The sequence below is a fragment of the Tachyglossus aculeatus genome (assembly GCF_015852505.1).
Source record: "Tachyglossus aculeatus isolate mTacAcu1 chromosome 12 unlocalized genomic scaffold, mTacAcu1.pri SUPER_6_unloc_1, whole genome shotgun sequence".
In the NCBI taxonomy this organism is placed as follows: Eukaryota; Metazoa; Chordata; class Mammalia; order Monotremata; family Tachyglossidae; genus Tachyglossus; species Tachyglossus aculeatus.
Window position 1 is genome coordinate 16,303,607 of NW_024044828.1, and position 13,016 is coordinate 16,316,622.

The 13,016-nt window shown below is 47.5% G+C and overlaps 1 protein-coding gene across 1 annotated transcript; it reads right to left on the reverse strand.

The window, feature by feature from the left end:
• Positions 1–402: 402 nt before the first annotated feature.
• Positions 403–11,634, reverse strand: LOC119920822 (fucolectin-2-like). The gene is made up of 9 exons (XM_038741045.1): positions 11,616–11,634; positions 8,285–8,297; positions 8,021–8,047; positions 7,749–7,801; positions 7,485–7,586; positions 6,129–6,146; positions 3,948–4,233; positions 1,375–1,529; positions 403–431 (listed from the first exon to the last, which is right to left on the reverse strand). The coding sequence occupies exons 1-9, from the start codon at positions 11,632–11,634 to the stop codon at positions 403–405; spliced, it is 702 nt and encodes a 233-aa protein (XP_038596973.1).
• Positions 11,635–13,016: the final 1,382 nt, after the last annotated feature.

Here is a 13,016-nt window from a genome sequence, read left to right on the forward strand (position 1 = left end):
AGTGACCCCAGCCTGATCCGCATCTCCCCAGCTGTGATTTAGCAAGGCATGGCAAACCCAACATGACTTTTACCAGAATTTTCCTGCTCCAGAGAGCCTTGCAGTGTCCTCAAGCAGGGCTGCATACAATGGGACGGAGCTCCTTGGGCTACAGCTTCATAAACTGATGGGGACTACGAGAGGTCATTTGCGCCAGCCCTCTGCCTCCATGTCAACCCTCCTCCTCCAGGGAGGGAGATGCCACAACTTCCCTCAGGACCTTCTGCAGAGGAATCTTTATCTTTTCATATGGATCAGATCGTACCATCTGTAGCATCCTCTTGGCAAAGACAGGCCAGCTGCATCTATACCTAAACTGGGGTATCAATTTCTTTAATCTACCACTACAAAGACATCAGGAACTCACTTGGACAAATAGGAGGATTGTAAGGCTGCAGGCATTCTCGACAAACTCTCATCTAGCTCAGGGTTAAATTTCACTTAACCCTTAGTCTCCAGCCAGGCCCCAGGTGTCTTTCCTGAAGCAGCGTGGCTCAGTGGAAAGCGCTCGGGCTTCAGAGGTCATGGCTCTGTCATAGATCTGCTATGTGACCTTGGGTAAGTCACTTAACTTCTCCGTACCTCGGTTACCTCACCTGTAACACGGGGAACTTTGACAAGTTGGCAGGGAATGTGTTTGCCAGCTCTGCCACTTGTCAACTGTGTGACTCTGGGCAAGTCACTTCACTTCTATGGGCCTCATTCATTCATTCATTCAATCGTATTTATTGAGCGCTTACTGTGTGCAGAGCACTGTACTAAGCGCTTGGGAAGTCCAAGTTGGCAACATTATAGAGACAGTCCCTACCCAATAGTGGGCTCACAGTCTAGAAGGGGGAGACAGAGAACAAAACAAAACATACTAGCAAAGTAAAATAAATAGAATAAGTATGTACAAATAAAATAGAGTAATAAATACACACAGACATATATACATATATACATATATACAGGTGCTGTGGGGAGGGGAAGGAGGTAAGGCGGGGGGGATGGAGATGGGGAGGAGGGGGAGAGGAAGGAGGGGCCTCAGTTCCTCATCTGTAAAATGGGGATTAAGACTGTGAGCCCCACGTGGGACAGCCTGATCACCTTGTATCCTCCTCAGCGCTTAGAATGGTGCTTTGCACATAGTAAGTGCTTAACAAATGCCATCATCATTATTATTATTATTATTTCCTGACACAGTCAATAGATGTGGTGTGGGACAGTCAAAGGGAAAGGATTGGGGTTGGGCAAACAATCCCATGCGTCCCCCTTGCTTGGCCGAGATTTTACTGGGCATTCTGGGTGGAGATTCGTTGCGGCTTTTACTCAGCGATCCCTAGGCCAACTCACCAGAATCTTCCGGGACCAGCTGCAGTACCTGCACTTCGCAGAGGCTGAGAAATTCTCTCCGCCCTGGGATGACCACAGACACGTACTGGCCCAACATCCCCTTGCAGTCAAGGGAAATGGTTGCACCGAGGTTCTCCGAGGGCACGGTGCCACAGCTGGAAGGGAATCAGGTTTAAAATAACTAGAAATCATAATAATATCATAGTATTCACTAAGAACTTTCTATTTGCCACAGCACTTGGATATATTTGTATAGATTTATTACTCTTACTTGTATGTATTTACTATTCTATTTATTTTGTTAATGACGTGATTATAGCTATAATTCTATTTGTTCTGACGATTTTGACACCTGTCTACATGTTCTGTTTTGTTGTGAGTCCGTTGTTGGGGAGGGACCGTCTCTATATGTTGCCGACTTACTTCCCAAGCGCTTAGTACAGTGCTCTGCACACAGTAAGTGCTCAATAAATGCAACTGAATGAATGAATGAATGAACAGAACTAAGCGAAGCGAGGGATACAAGTTAATCAGGTTACATACTGCCAGTATGTAACAGTGTGGACTAGCATAAAGAGAATAGGCCTGGGAAACAGAGGAACTGGATTCTAACTCTGGCTCTGCCACGGATCTGCTATGTGACCTTGGGTAAGTCACTTAACTTCTCTGTACCTCAGTTACGTCACCTGTAAAATGGGGATCATCATCAATGGTATTTATTGAATGCTTGCTGTGTGCAGAGCACTGTACTAAGTGCTTGGGACAGTACAACAGAGTTGGTAGACACGCTCCCCACCCATCCTGTGAGCCCCATGTGGGACAGGAACTGTGTCCGATCTGATTTCTGTGTATCTACCCCAGTGTTTAGAACAGTGCTTATCACATAGTGTTCAACAAGAACCATAACCATAATAATAACAGTTACACAATTCAATTAGTGTCTGTCTCCCCCTCTAGAATGTAAGCTCATTGTGGGCAAGGAATGTGTCTGTTTACTGTTGTTTTGTACTCTCCCAAATGCCTAGTACAGTGTTCTGACCATAGTAAGTGCTCAATAAGTACAACTGAATGAATGAATGAATGAATATGGTGTCCCACTCTGGTTAGATCATGATGCCAGGACTCCAGGAAGGCCCGGGAATAGGAGCTGATACAGCTGCTTTCAGTCAGAGGGGAGTCTGACATTTATTTATATCAATGTCTGTCCCCGCCTCTAGACTATAAGCTCACTGTAGGCAGGGAATGTGTCTGCCAACTCTGTTGTATTGTACTTTCCCAAGTGCTTAGTACAGTGCTCTACGCATAGTCAGCGCTCAATAAATAGCACTGATTGATTGACCCTGACCACCTCAATGATGGTGGTGGGGACATGATGAGGAAGGGATGAGGGAGGTCTTCCTCAGGGATGAGGAAGAGTGGAGGAGAAGCTCCCAGGCCCATCCTCTACCCTGGAACACCCTGGCCAGAGTAGAGAGCCCGTTCAGTCAGCAGCTGGCAGAGGCAGGATTTGAATTGGGGGCCCTTCCTGGGGAGCCTTCAGGGCACTGGTTCGCAGCCAGGAAGAACGCCAACAGCAAGATAAAAGTTAAGGGACTCCAAGAAGCCTCTGTGTCCAGGGCACACAGCGAGGCCAGCACCGGCCCAAGCAAGCCACTCCCCATGGGGAGGCCCTGGAGACGATGGTCTGGATCAGGTCCTTGATGGAAGCAGGATTAATCCAGCCCAGCCCAGGAGGCCTTGAGCCAACAAACAGGCACGCAGGACAGAGGAGAGTGACTAAGGAATCTCTAGGACCATCCCTTTGCATACTCAATGGCCAGTCCTGCCCCTCATGACATCTGTGGGAGGTTGGGAAAGGCTGGTATTTCTATTCCCATTTTACAAAGGCAGAAACTGAGGCAGAGGGAGGGTTAGTGACTTCCCCAAGTTGGCACAGTAAGCCAGGGGCAGAGCGGGGATTTGAACCGGGGTCTCCTAACTCTCAGCCAGGGGATCAATTCCACTATATCACACAGACTCTCTAATGTTATGAAGCTATCACTATGCCCATGGGGCACTTTTCCTCGCTTAGAACAGTGCTTTGCACATAGTAAGCGCTTAACAAATGCCATCACTATTATTATTATTATTATCAAATGGATAATAATAATTGGGGTATTTGTACAGCACTTTCCGTGCCAGGCACTGTACTAAGTGCTGGGGTGGATACAAGTAAATGGGGTTGGACACAGTCTCCATCCCACGTGAGGCTCACAGTCTCAATCCTCATTTTACAGATGAGGGAACTGAGGCACAGAGAAGTGCAGTGGCTTGCCCAAGATCCCACAGCAGACAATTGGCGGAACCAGGATGAGAACCCATGACCTTCTGACTCCCAAGCCTGGGCTCAATCCACTAAGCCATGATGAATTAGCATGCTGGAAAGGCCCTAAAATTGTAGAACAACTCCCTTTCCGGGATCTTCTATAAACTAGAACCTATCGTCCATCGACTCTGGGTCCCACCCATCCTGGTCGTCGGTGAGGATCTTCCTCGACTGGCTTTCTCATACTGACGCAGCCCAAAGCCAATACCTGGGGTTGCTTTTGCCGCCGTTCTCTGCCGAGTCCCCAATCTTGACCTCGGCCCCGTGTAGGCGCTCCCCACAGCAGTCTCCCCGGTTGGTGAGCAAAACGGAAGACACGTTAATTCTCGTTGACAAATCTACCATCCACCAGGGCTCAAAGTCTTTCTTGGTGTGTGAGCATTGTCTGCTGGGGAAATGGTTCTTTAGAGATCCATCGTTCGCATGATTAGGGTTTCCTCTTCCATCAAGGGTGCTGGATTGGGAAGTTTCTTTGCCAACCGCCACATTGTTTTCTGAAAAATAAGGAGCGCAAGAGGGCTCACAGTGTATGGAACACCCAGGCCAGAGTAGAGAGCCTGTTGTTATTTTTATTATTAAAGGATCACAGCTGAACTCGGCTCCCTAACCTTTGAAGCTGAAGACTGCGGCAAGCAGCTAACCTCAGGGAGAATCCTCAGTCCAGTCCAATCCTCAATACACTAGGCCATGCTGCTTCTCAACTCCTGCAACTTCTTTTTCACTAGCTCCCAACAGAGACACACTTAGAAACCTATTTGCTGTACAGCAAGATCAATGTAATTTATGTCTATCTGGGTGTAAACCAAGGAAACCCTAGGTAGAGTGAAACGAGGGTAGAACTTGCTAAGGGGAAAAAGTTGAACAGTGTGAAAACAGTCAGTCCAAGCTCTCCAAAACGATAATGTACATTTTAAAATTACCTCTGTCATCACAGAGAAAAATTGATTCTCATTATTACTGACCTGAGAGACCTTCATCATCATTATTAGGCTGCTCTCCTCCATCAGCCTCTGAGGAAAAATTAAAGAAACAGATTTGAGATCCCTCTAAACCGGAGCAGGAGGACAGGTTTAAAGAGAAGCAGTGTGGGCTAATGAAAAGAGCATGGACTGGAGTCAGAAGACTTGGGTTCGAATCCCGGCTCTGCCACTTGCCAGCTGGATGACTTTGGGAATGTCACTTTACTTCTCCATGCCTCAGTTCCCTCATCTGCAAAATGGGGGTACGACAGTCATTCTCCTACCTCCATAGCCTGAGAGCCCTATGTGGGACAAGAACTGTGTCTGACCTGGTGATCTTTTATCTACCCCACGGCTTAGTACACTGCTTGGCACATAGTAAGCACTTAATACAATTATTATTATTACTATTAAAGGATCACAGCTGAACTCTGCTCCCTGAACTTCGAAGCTGAAGACTGCGACACGCAGCTAACTTCAGGGAGGGGCCTCAAGCTTGCTGCGTTATAAGTCCCTAGAGACATGAGAAACCTTTTTGCCCAACTTTGAATGTCCAGGCTGGCTCAAGTCATTCTGGGGAGACCAGAGCCTTTCTGGGTCTCCATGGGGGTCTGGGTTATAAAAGTACAGAACCAGGGGGGTCCTCCTGTGACCCAAACATGATAACGAGAAATGACAATCTGTGACAAGCCAATCTTTTCGTGGTACCCTAAGCAAACGGAGGGTCCAAGCTTTCTTTCAACATCATCTCTGGGTCAGCCGAGGGCAGGACTGGCCCACAGGGATTCTAAGAAACCCCTAGGCAGGATCTATAGCAGCCCTGGGTCGTAATGCAAGGCAACTGGGTACATCTCCATCTCAGCATTGATGGTTTTCCACAAAATTGCCATTTCTCAGCATCTTCCCCATAGCTTCTGGGTATGACGCACTGCACTGGGTGCTAGGGAAGTACTGAATAAATGTTATGCATTCTGCCCACAAGGAATTTAAACTCTTATGGGAATTCACATTCTTAAATAGGTTCAACTGTGATTTCCCTGTGTAGGCTAAATTATTTTTTCCCATTACAAACTTGCAGTCCTGTCCCTGAGTTATCTCCAGCTATGCCTGCTCAACTGGGAATGTGTCTGCTTATTGCTGTATTGTACTCTTCCAAGTGTTTAGTACAGTGCTCAGCACACAGTAAGTGCTCAGTAAGTACGACTGAATGAATGAACAGACAGTGGTTGGGGCATTTCCTATTCCCAACCCAGCGGCCCATCCAGAGACCACTCTCGGGGGTCCCTCATGGCAACTCCCAGAGTCCAGGAAGCTGGCAGGGGGAGAGGGGAAGTAGCAGCTACTTCAGGGAGGTGCTGTCAATAGGGTGGATTCCCTAGATACCCAGGGAGCATCTGAGGACCTGAAAGATTAAAATAAAAAAAACTCACTTTTGTGCTTGTAGACATCTGCGGGGTCAGAGATCCCAGCTGCACCCCGGACCCTACCATCCTACTGAGGCAGTCATCAGGGCCTTGGGTAGGGTGCCCAAAGGTGCCGTAAGCAGAGGAACAGCCTTAGCCATTGCAGTGGTTGTGCAGAGGGAAGCAGGTGAAATAACCAAGATAGGTAGGGGCTTAATGGGGTAAGAAGAACCAAAGCATGTGAGGAAAGGGGGATGAAGCCTCGAGTCCCAACGGTTCCTCCGTGTTCTCACAGCATGGCCTGGGAGTCAAGAGGTCATGTGCTCTACTCCCTGCTCTGCCACTTGTTTGCTGTGTGACTCTGGGCAAGTCACTTCACTTCTCTGGGCCTCAGTGACCTCATCTGTAAAACGGGGATTAAGACTGTGAGCCCCACATGGGGCAGGGGCTGTGTCCAACTTGACATGCCCATTGTGGGCAGGGATTATCTCTCTATTGTTGTATTGTACTTTCCAAGTGCTTAGTAATAATAATAATAATGGCATTTATTAAGCACTTACTATGTGCAAAGCACTGTTCTAAGCGCTGAGGAGGTTACAAGGTGATCAGGTTGTCCCACTGGGGGCTCACAGTCTTAATCCCCATTTTACAGATGAGGTAAAAGGCACAGAGAAGTTAAGTGACTTGCCCAAAGTCACACAGCTGACAATTGGCAGAGCCGGGATTTGAACCCATGACCTCTGACCCCAAAGCCCGGGCTCTTTCCACTGAGCCACACTGCTTCTCATTAGTACAGTGCTCTGCACACAGTAAGCCCTCAATAAATACAATTGAATGAATTTCCTGGTTTCTACCCCAGCACTTAGAACAGTGCTTGCTACATAGTAAGTGCTTAACAAATGCCATCAGCGTGGCTTAGTGGAAAGAGCATGGGCTTCGGAGTCAGAGTGTAAGGATATTCACTTAAAGAGCCATGGTGCTCAGGTGAGTATCAAAGTGCTTAAGAGGTCAACTAAGACACCATTCAGCTCATCCATGGTAAAATGTTAAAAGAAACCACAAAGCAATCCACCATTTCGCACGCACAAACTGTCGACATGTGAATTCATAACAAAACCACCTGGCAGAAGATTAAAGATATCCAAGACATTTCCATTCTACATGGCTATCATTTTCTGATCACCAAATGTTAGAAATTTATCACTCATTCCAATTAAAGCAGACACTACCAATTGACCATTAACCAGGAGCTCCTATTTCTGTTAAAAGATGCTAACAATAAGAAAAGGGAACTCAGATTGAATTTCCCTACAGAATTTGAACATTTTATCTGTTTATTTTTAAACCATTCTGCATACAGGTGGTGGGAGTTGGGAATCCTACTCCCCCAATCTTGAATCACCCCAGGCCCCTGCCCCGGGAAGGATTTAGGCGTATTCCTTAGCCGGAGGATGACCAGGGTGGCTACCTCAATCATGGAGAGCCCTGTTGAGGGGATGCCAAAGGGCTAAACTGAACGGAAACCCTTAGACACTTCCACAAGGGCACTAGAAACTCAGGGTGGGAGTGGGGGAATCCTGGTGACAATGCCCTGCCGGGGGGTATTCCAGTTGGGCGGTTCCCCTGGGTCTCTAGTGGGCTTCCCACTGCAGTCCTGTGGCCCACCCAAGATTGGCGTATTGGCCTCCAGTTTGAAGGTTCTGGTGGAGGTGGAGGCCCAAAAGAATGGGGGCATTTTGACCCCCAAATTTTCCCCCCGTCCAGGCCAAATGGTCCAGAATGGTGAAAGAGCTCACTCCCCCAGGGGCAGAATCACAAATTGGAGCTTGGCACTCCCCCAGAAGGGGCAAAGTTGTCCCCCACCAATGGGTTTTTTTTTTGGCAAGACAATCAAAAGTGCATTTAAATCGGTAACTCACCTGTAGTGCTTGAAAAACCCCACAGGGCTGTCAGGAGTAGCAGAGAGAGGTGGATGTGAAACATGAATGGTTAGTCTGCCAATCACCTGGAGTCTCCAAAGATTCCTCGTGCTTTATTTCCTCCAAGTGCTCCGAGAAGGAGGGTCTGAAATCCCAAACAAGACTCAATAGAAAGATCTCTGGGGATTTTGAGCAATCTCACACCCACTGATCAATGGCATCCACCAATCAGCTTCATCTGGACAAAGGAGAACAATTTCTGACCATTTGATCTTATCTGTCGGGACAGGAATATAATGGCCCCACTGTGCCTCTGAGCAAATTGGAACAGCAGTGTTCAAATGACGATCAGGAAGTGCTCTAGAGAATGTAAGCAAATCTGCAAGCCTCTTCCCTAGCAGAGGGATTTCACATAGGATGGGATTGATGGGGTTGAGTTGAAGAATTTCATCTCCCCACTGAGAATTAGGTCTCTGTGCCTTGCCTTCCTTCTCTTCCCTGAGTGCCTTGTCGTATCCTAGGATGGTATAATTTTCAAAGGAATACATGAATATCTCAGTTGAAACACCGCAGACCAGCTCAGGTCTGATCACAAAACATAAGTAGCCGGGGATCTGCCGCTGACCTGACGTGTGACCTTGGACAAGTCACCCGACTGCCCTGAGCTCTTAGTACAGTGCTCTGCACACAATTAGCACTCAATAAATACCATTGATTGATTAATTAATTGAATCAGACAAAAAATGATTTACAAACAGTGAAAGCAGGAAGTGGTATAAATATATTGGGATGAATGACTACCAGAATTGGCCTCATTAAAGGAACTGGGATTCTATTTATTGCCTCCACTAACTTCAGGAGCAGAAGCAGTCTTTCAAAGTTTGGGGGGCTCCTCCTGACCTAACAAACCTTAGCTTTCCCTTGTCTCCATTGTCTTCACAGCTAATAAATGCCCCCATTAACCCTTGGCTGTTTTGATGAGATCAAAGGAGCTGGTGGAATTTTTTCCAATTAGAAGCTGGTTTGCCGGGTTCTAACTCACCCCATCTTTGATTTTACCCGGGTTTGTTGGGGCTAATCTTCTCGGTGGAGGTGGAATTTGGCCCCAGGGAAAGCTAGGAACCAGTGTGTGGCTGGGAGAGACATCCAGTGTGTGAAGCAGCATGGCCTAATTCAGACCTGGGATTCAGAGGACCTGGGTTCTAATCTTGGCTCTGCCACTCGCCTGCTATGTGACCTTGGGCAAGTCACTTAATTTCTCTGACCCTCAGTTACGTCATCCGCAAAACGGGGACTCAGTACCCATTCTCCCTCCTACTCGGACTGTGATACTCATGTGGGACCTGAGGATGTATCTACCCCAATGCTTACTACAGTACTTGTCGCTTAGTAAGCGCTGGACAAATACCACAGTTGTTTTTATTCCTTGGCTCTGTGACCTTTGGACATTTGATAGTCATCCCACCCAAAACCCCGCAGCACTTCTGTACATATCCTTAAATTATATTATAGTATATTAATGATTTCTATTAATGTCTGTCTCCCACCTCTAGTATGTAAGCTCATTTCGGGCAGGGAACGTGTCTACTAATTCTGTTGTATTATACTGTACCAAGTGCTTAGAACAGTTCTCTGCACGTAATAAGCTCTCAATAAATGCAACTGGTTGATTGATTGATTTTTAGGATTCCTGTGGCTTCAATGTTTCAGCTTCTCAGTATCTTCCACCACACGTAAGCCATATCGCAATACCAGCTGCACTGCATTCAGGGATTCAGTTGACCTCTATGTTCTCAAAATTGTAGCATAAATATCCAGGTGAGCTAGAGCCAGTCATCCGAGGAGAACAGATGATGCCCACTGGGGCTGACCCTAATCAGAGTACGGTTCTAAGTCCTATTTCTCCTCTCTCCACAATCTGCCACTGCAGGGTTTGAGGGAAAGGGTGTTTGGTACCCAGAAGAGAGTGACTGAGCCCCAGGATTCAAGCAGTGATTCAGTCTCTCCGAGAGTGCTGGGATATGTTAAGAGCAGACATAACATCTTGGGGTGCAACTATCAGTCCCAGGGGACAAAAGACATTTGGCAGGTCAAGAGGCCAACAGGTAGAGCTGGAAACTGGGAATCCAACCATCATCATGAGTGCACAAAGGAGGGCTCTTTTTGTGTGTGGCCACAGCCCGCCCCTTCCCCCCGACTTTTTATGGTATTTTTTAAGTGTTTACTATATACAAGGCACTGTATTAAGCACGGGGGTAGATACAAGCTAATCAGCTTGGGCACTGACAGTGTCCCACACGGGGCTTACAGCTTTCATCCCCATTTTACAGTTGGACGCTGTCCATGTCCCACAAGAGGCTTACGGCTTTCCTCCCCATTTTACAGATGAGGTAACTGAGGCACAGAGAAGTGAGATGATTCGCCTAAAATCACACAGCCAACGAGTGGCAGAGTCGGGGGTAGAACCCAGGTCCTTTTGACTCTCCGCCCATACTCTAGCCACTTGGCCAAGCTGCTTCTTACAATCCCTGGGCAAGGATGTTCCTGGTGTGGGGCTATGTTGGGAGGAAGCCTTCCCAAACTGAGCCCCCTTTTTCCTCTCCTCCTCCCCACCCCCTTCACCCTACCTCCTTCCCCTCCCCACAGTACCTGTATATATGTTTGTACAGATTTATTACTCTATTTATTTTACCTGTACATATTTACTATTCTATTTATTTTGTTAATGATGCGCATCGAGCTTTATTTCTATTTATTGTGATGACTTGACACCTGTCCACATGTTTTGTTTTGTTGTCTGTCTCCCCCTTCTAGACTGTGAGCCCGTTGTTGGGTAGGGACCGTCTCTACATGTTGCCGACTTGTACTTCCCAAGCGCTTAGTACAGTGCTCTGCACACAGTAAGCGCTCAATAAATACGATTGAATGAATGAATGAATGATCAGTTGCCCGAAAGATCTTTGCAGTCTGGGTTCCCAGACTCAACCGGTAATCATAATCAGGTCCTTCTTCAGTCGGTCAATCGTATTTACTGAGCACTTACTGTGTGCAGAGTACTTGGGAGAGCACAATATAACAGCGTAACAGAGTTGATAGGCACTTTCCCTGCCTTCAACGAGCTTACGGTCTAGGATCTTCTTGTCTATATCTATGCAACCCCATCAGATGTTAGATAACCCCTGTCCCGCCATGCCTCTGCTCTGGGCTGGGGAATTACATTTTGAAGAGTCATGGGTGGAGGGAGGAGGAGATTAAATTTGAAAGACACGTGGAAGTACCCCCTCCCACCACGTGCCTCCATCCCATCCCTCCCTCCTCCCCGCCTCCCTCCGAAACCTACGCCTGCTTATATCTACAGGTTCCAGGAGACAAGAGACCAGTTCCAGCTAAATAGAGAAAACACACAATGGGGAGCAGATTCTCTAGCCTGCAGGCTCATTGCGGGCAGGGAATGTGCCTACCAACTCTGTTGTATTGCACTCTCCCAAGCGCTTAGGACAATGCCCTGCACACAATAAGCGCTTAATAATTACAGTTGATTGATTGATTGGAGAGGGCCCGGCCTTTTCAGTGGGACAAAGAGAGACAGACTTACAGACGCTTGGTTTACCCATGGACCCATTGTGCATCACGTACCTAGTGGTCTTAATAGCCGAGTTCCTGGTTGGGATGTTGGTCAATGGGCTCATCGTGGGAGTGAGTTGCACCAAAGGGTACCGAAGAAGGAGAATGACACCGTGTGACCTCCTTCTCACCAGCTTGGGATTCTCCAGGATAAGCCTGGAACTGGTTGCACTTCACGGTTCCTTCAAGATGATCCTGTTCCTGAAGAGTTACTCGAAAAACAAACTGCAGTATTCCTTCTGCACTTTCTCCACCTGGCTCAGCATCCTCTACTGTGTGAAGATTGCCACCTTCACCCACGCCCTCTTCTTCTGGCTGAAGCAGAGGATCTATGGGATGGTGCCCTGGTTGCTCCTGTGTTCTCTACTCTGTTCCATCATTCCCAGCTGCCCATTACTAAGGAAGTAGACCAGAAACGGGCCCCCGGGCGATCTCTCCAGCAGCCACCCAGAACCGGGAAGCACTCAGGTGGTCATTAATCCACTTTCCAGCCCAATCCTCATTCTACCCTTCCTGATCTTCCTCACCGCATCTTTCCTGCTGATGGTTTCTCTCTGCAGACACGTCACGCACATGAGATGCTCGGGCACCGGTGCCCAGGATCCCAGCATGGCGGCCCATTCTGGGGCCATCAAGTCTGTGTTGTTCTTCCTCCTCTTCTGCAGCATCTATTTCTGTTCTGATTCTGTTCTGTCAGCAAACTTTCCCCATAGAAAGCTCCTTCACGGCTCTCTGTGAAATTATTCTATTAGCATGTCCTACAGGGCACTCTGTTGTTCTGGTTCTGGGAAATCACAAGATGAAGTGGGCTGGGAAGCGGCTTCTCACCTGCCCTGGGATCCGCCAAAGTCAAGGGGCTTCGTCTCTTCAGGGCCTCAGACTTAAGCCCTAAGGACGTCTCGACTCCGAGTCTCCTCCTCAAAGGTCGAGTCCTTTCCACAGTGGGTTGGGTGATTGCCTAATAAGGAAAGGAAAAAATTGGGGAAAAAATAGAACAGGGTCTGGGATGGGGTTATGAATAGGAACGGAGTCTTTGTTGCCAATTAGGAGTCTGCTGAGTGCCCAGGGTAAGAAATAGAGACTGTTGCCTTGTAAGTGTGGGTGTGTACTTGTGTGCATGTTTGTGTGTGCCTTTCTATGGTCCCTGGGACACAGAGTTTACTGCCTAGCCAGTCTGAATAAATGCTTTTGATCAAGGCCTTAGTACAACTAGCCATCCAGTGCTTAGAACAGTGCTTTCCACATAGTAAGCACTTAACAAATACCGTTATTATTATTATTATTATTAATAAAAGGCAACATTCAGGAGTTACCCTTCCCTCAGCTTCAGTTTTTTCTTCTCCAAATTCTTTAGCCAATGTTCTTCTCTCTT

Bases quoted from the DNA above. Each gene is read 5' to 3' on its own strand.
- LOC119920822 (XM_038741045.1), bottom strand. The intron at 7,587-7,748 runs GTGGGAAGCCCA...TCCCCTCAACAG, and splicing joins GGGTGGGCCACAGGACTGCA to GGCTCTCCATGATTGAGGTA. The intron at 1,530-3,947 runs GTATTGGCTTTG...ATTCCCTTCCAG, and splicing joins GGCGGCAAAAGCAACCCCAG to CTGTGGCACCGTGCCCTCGG.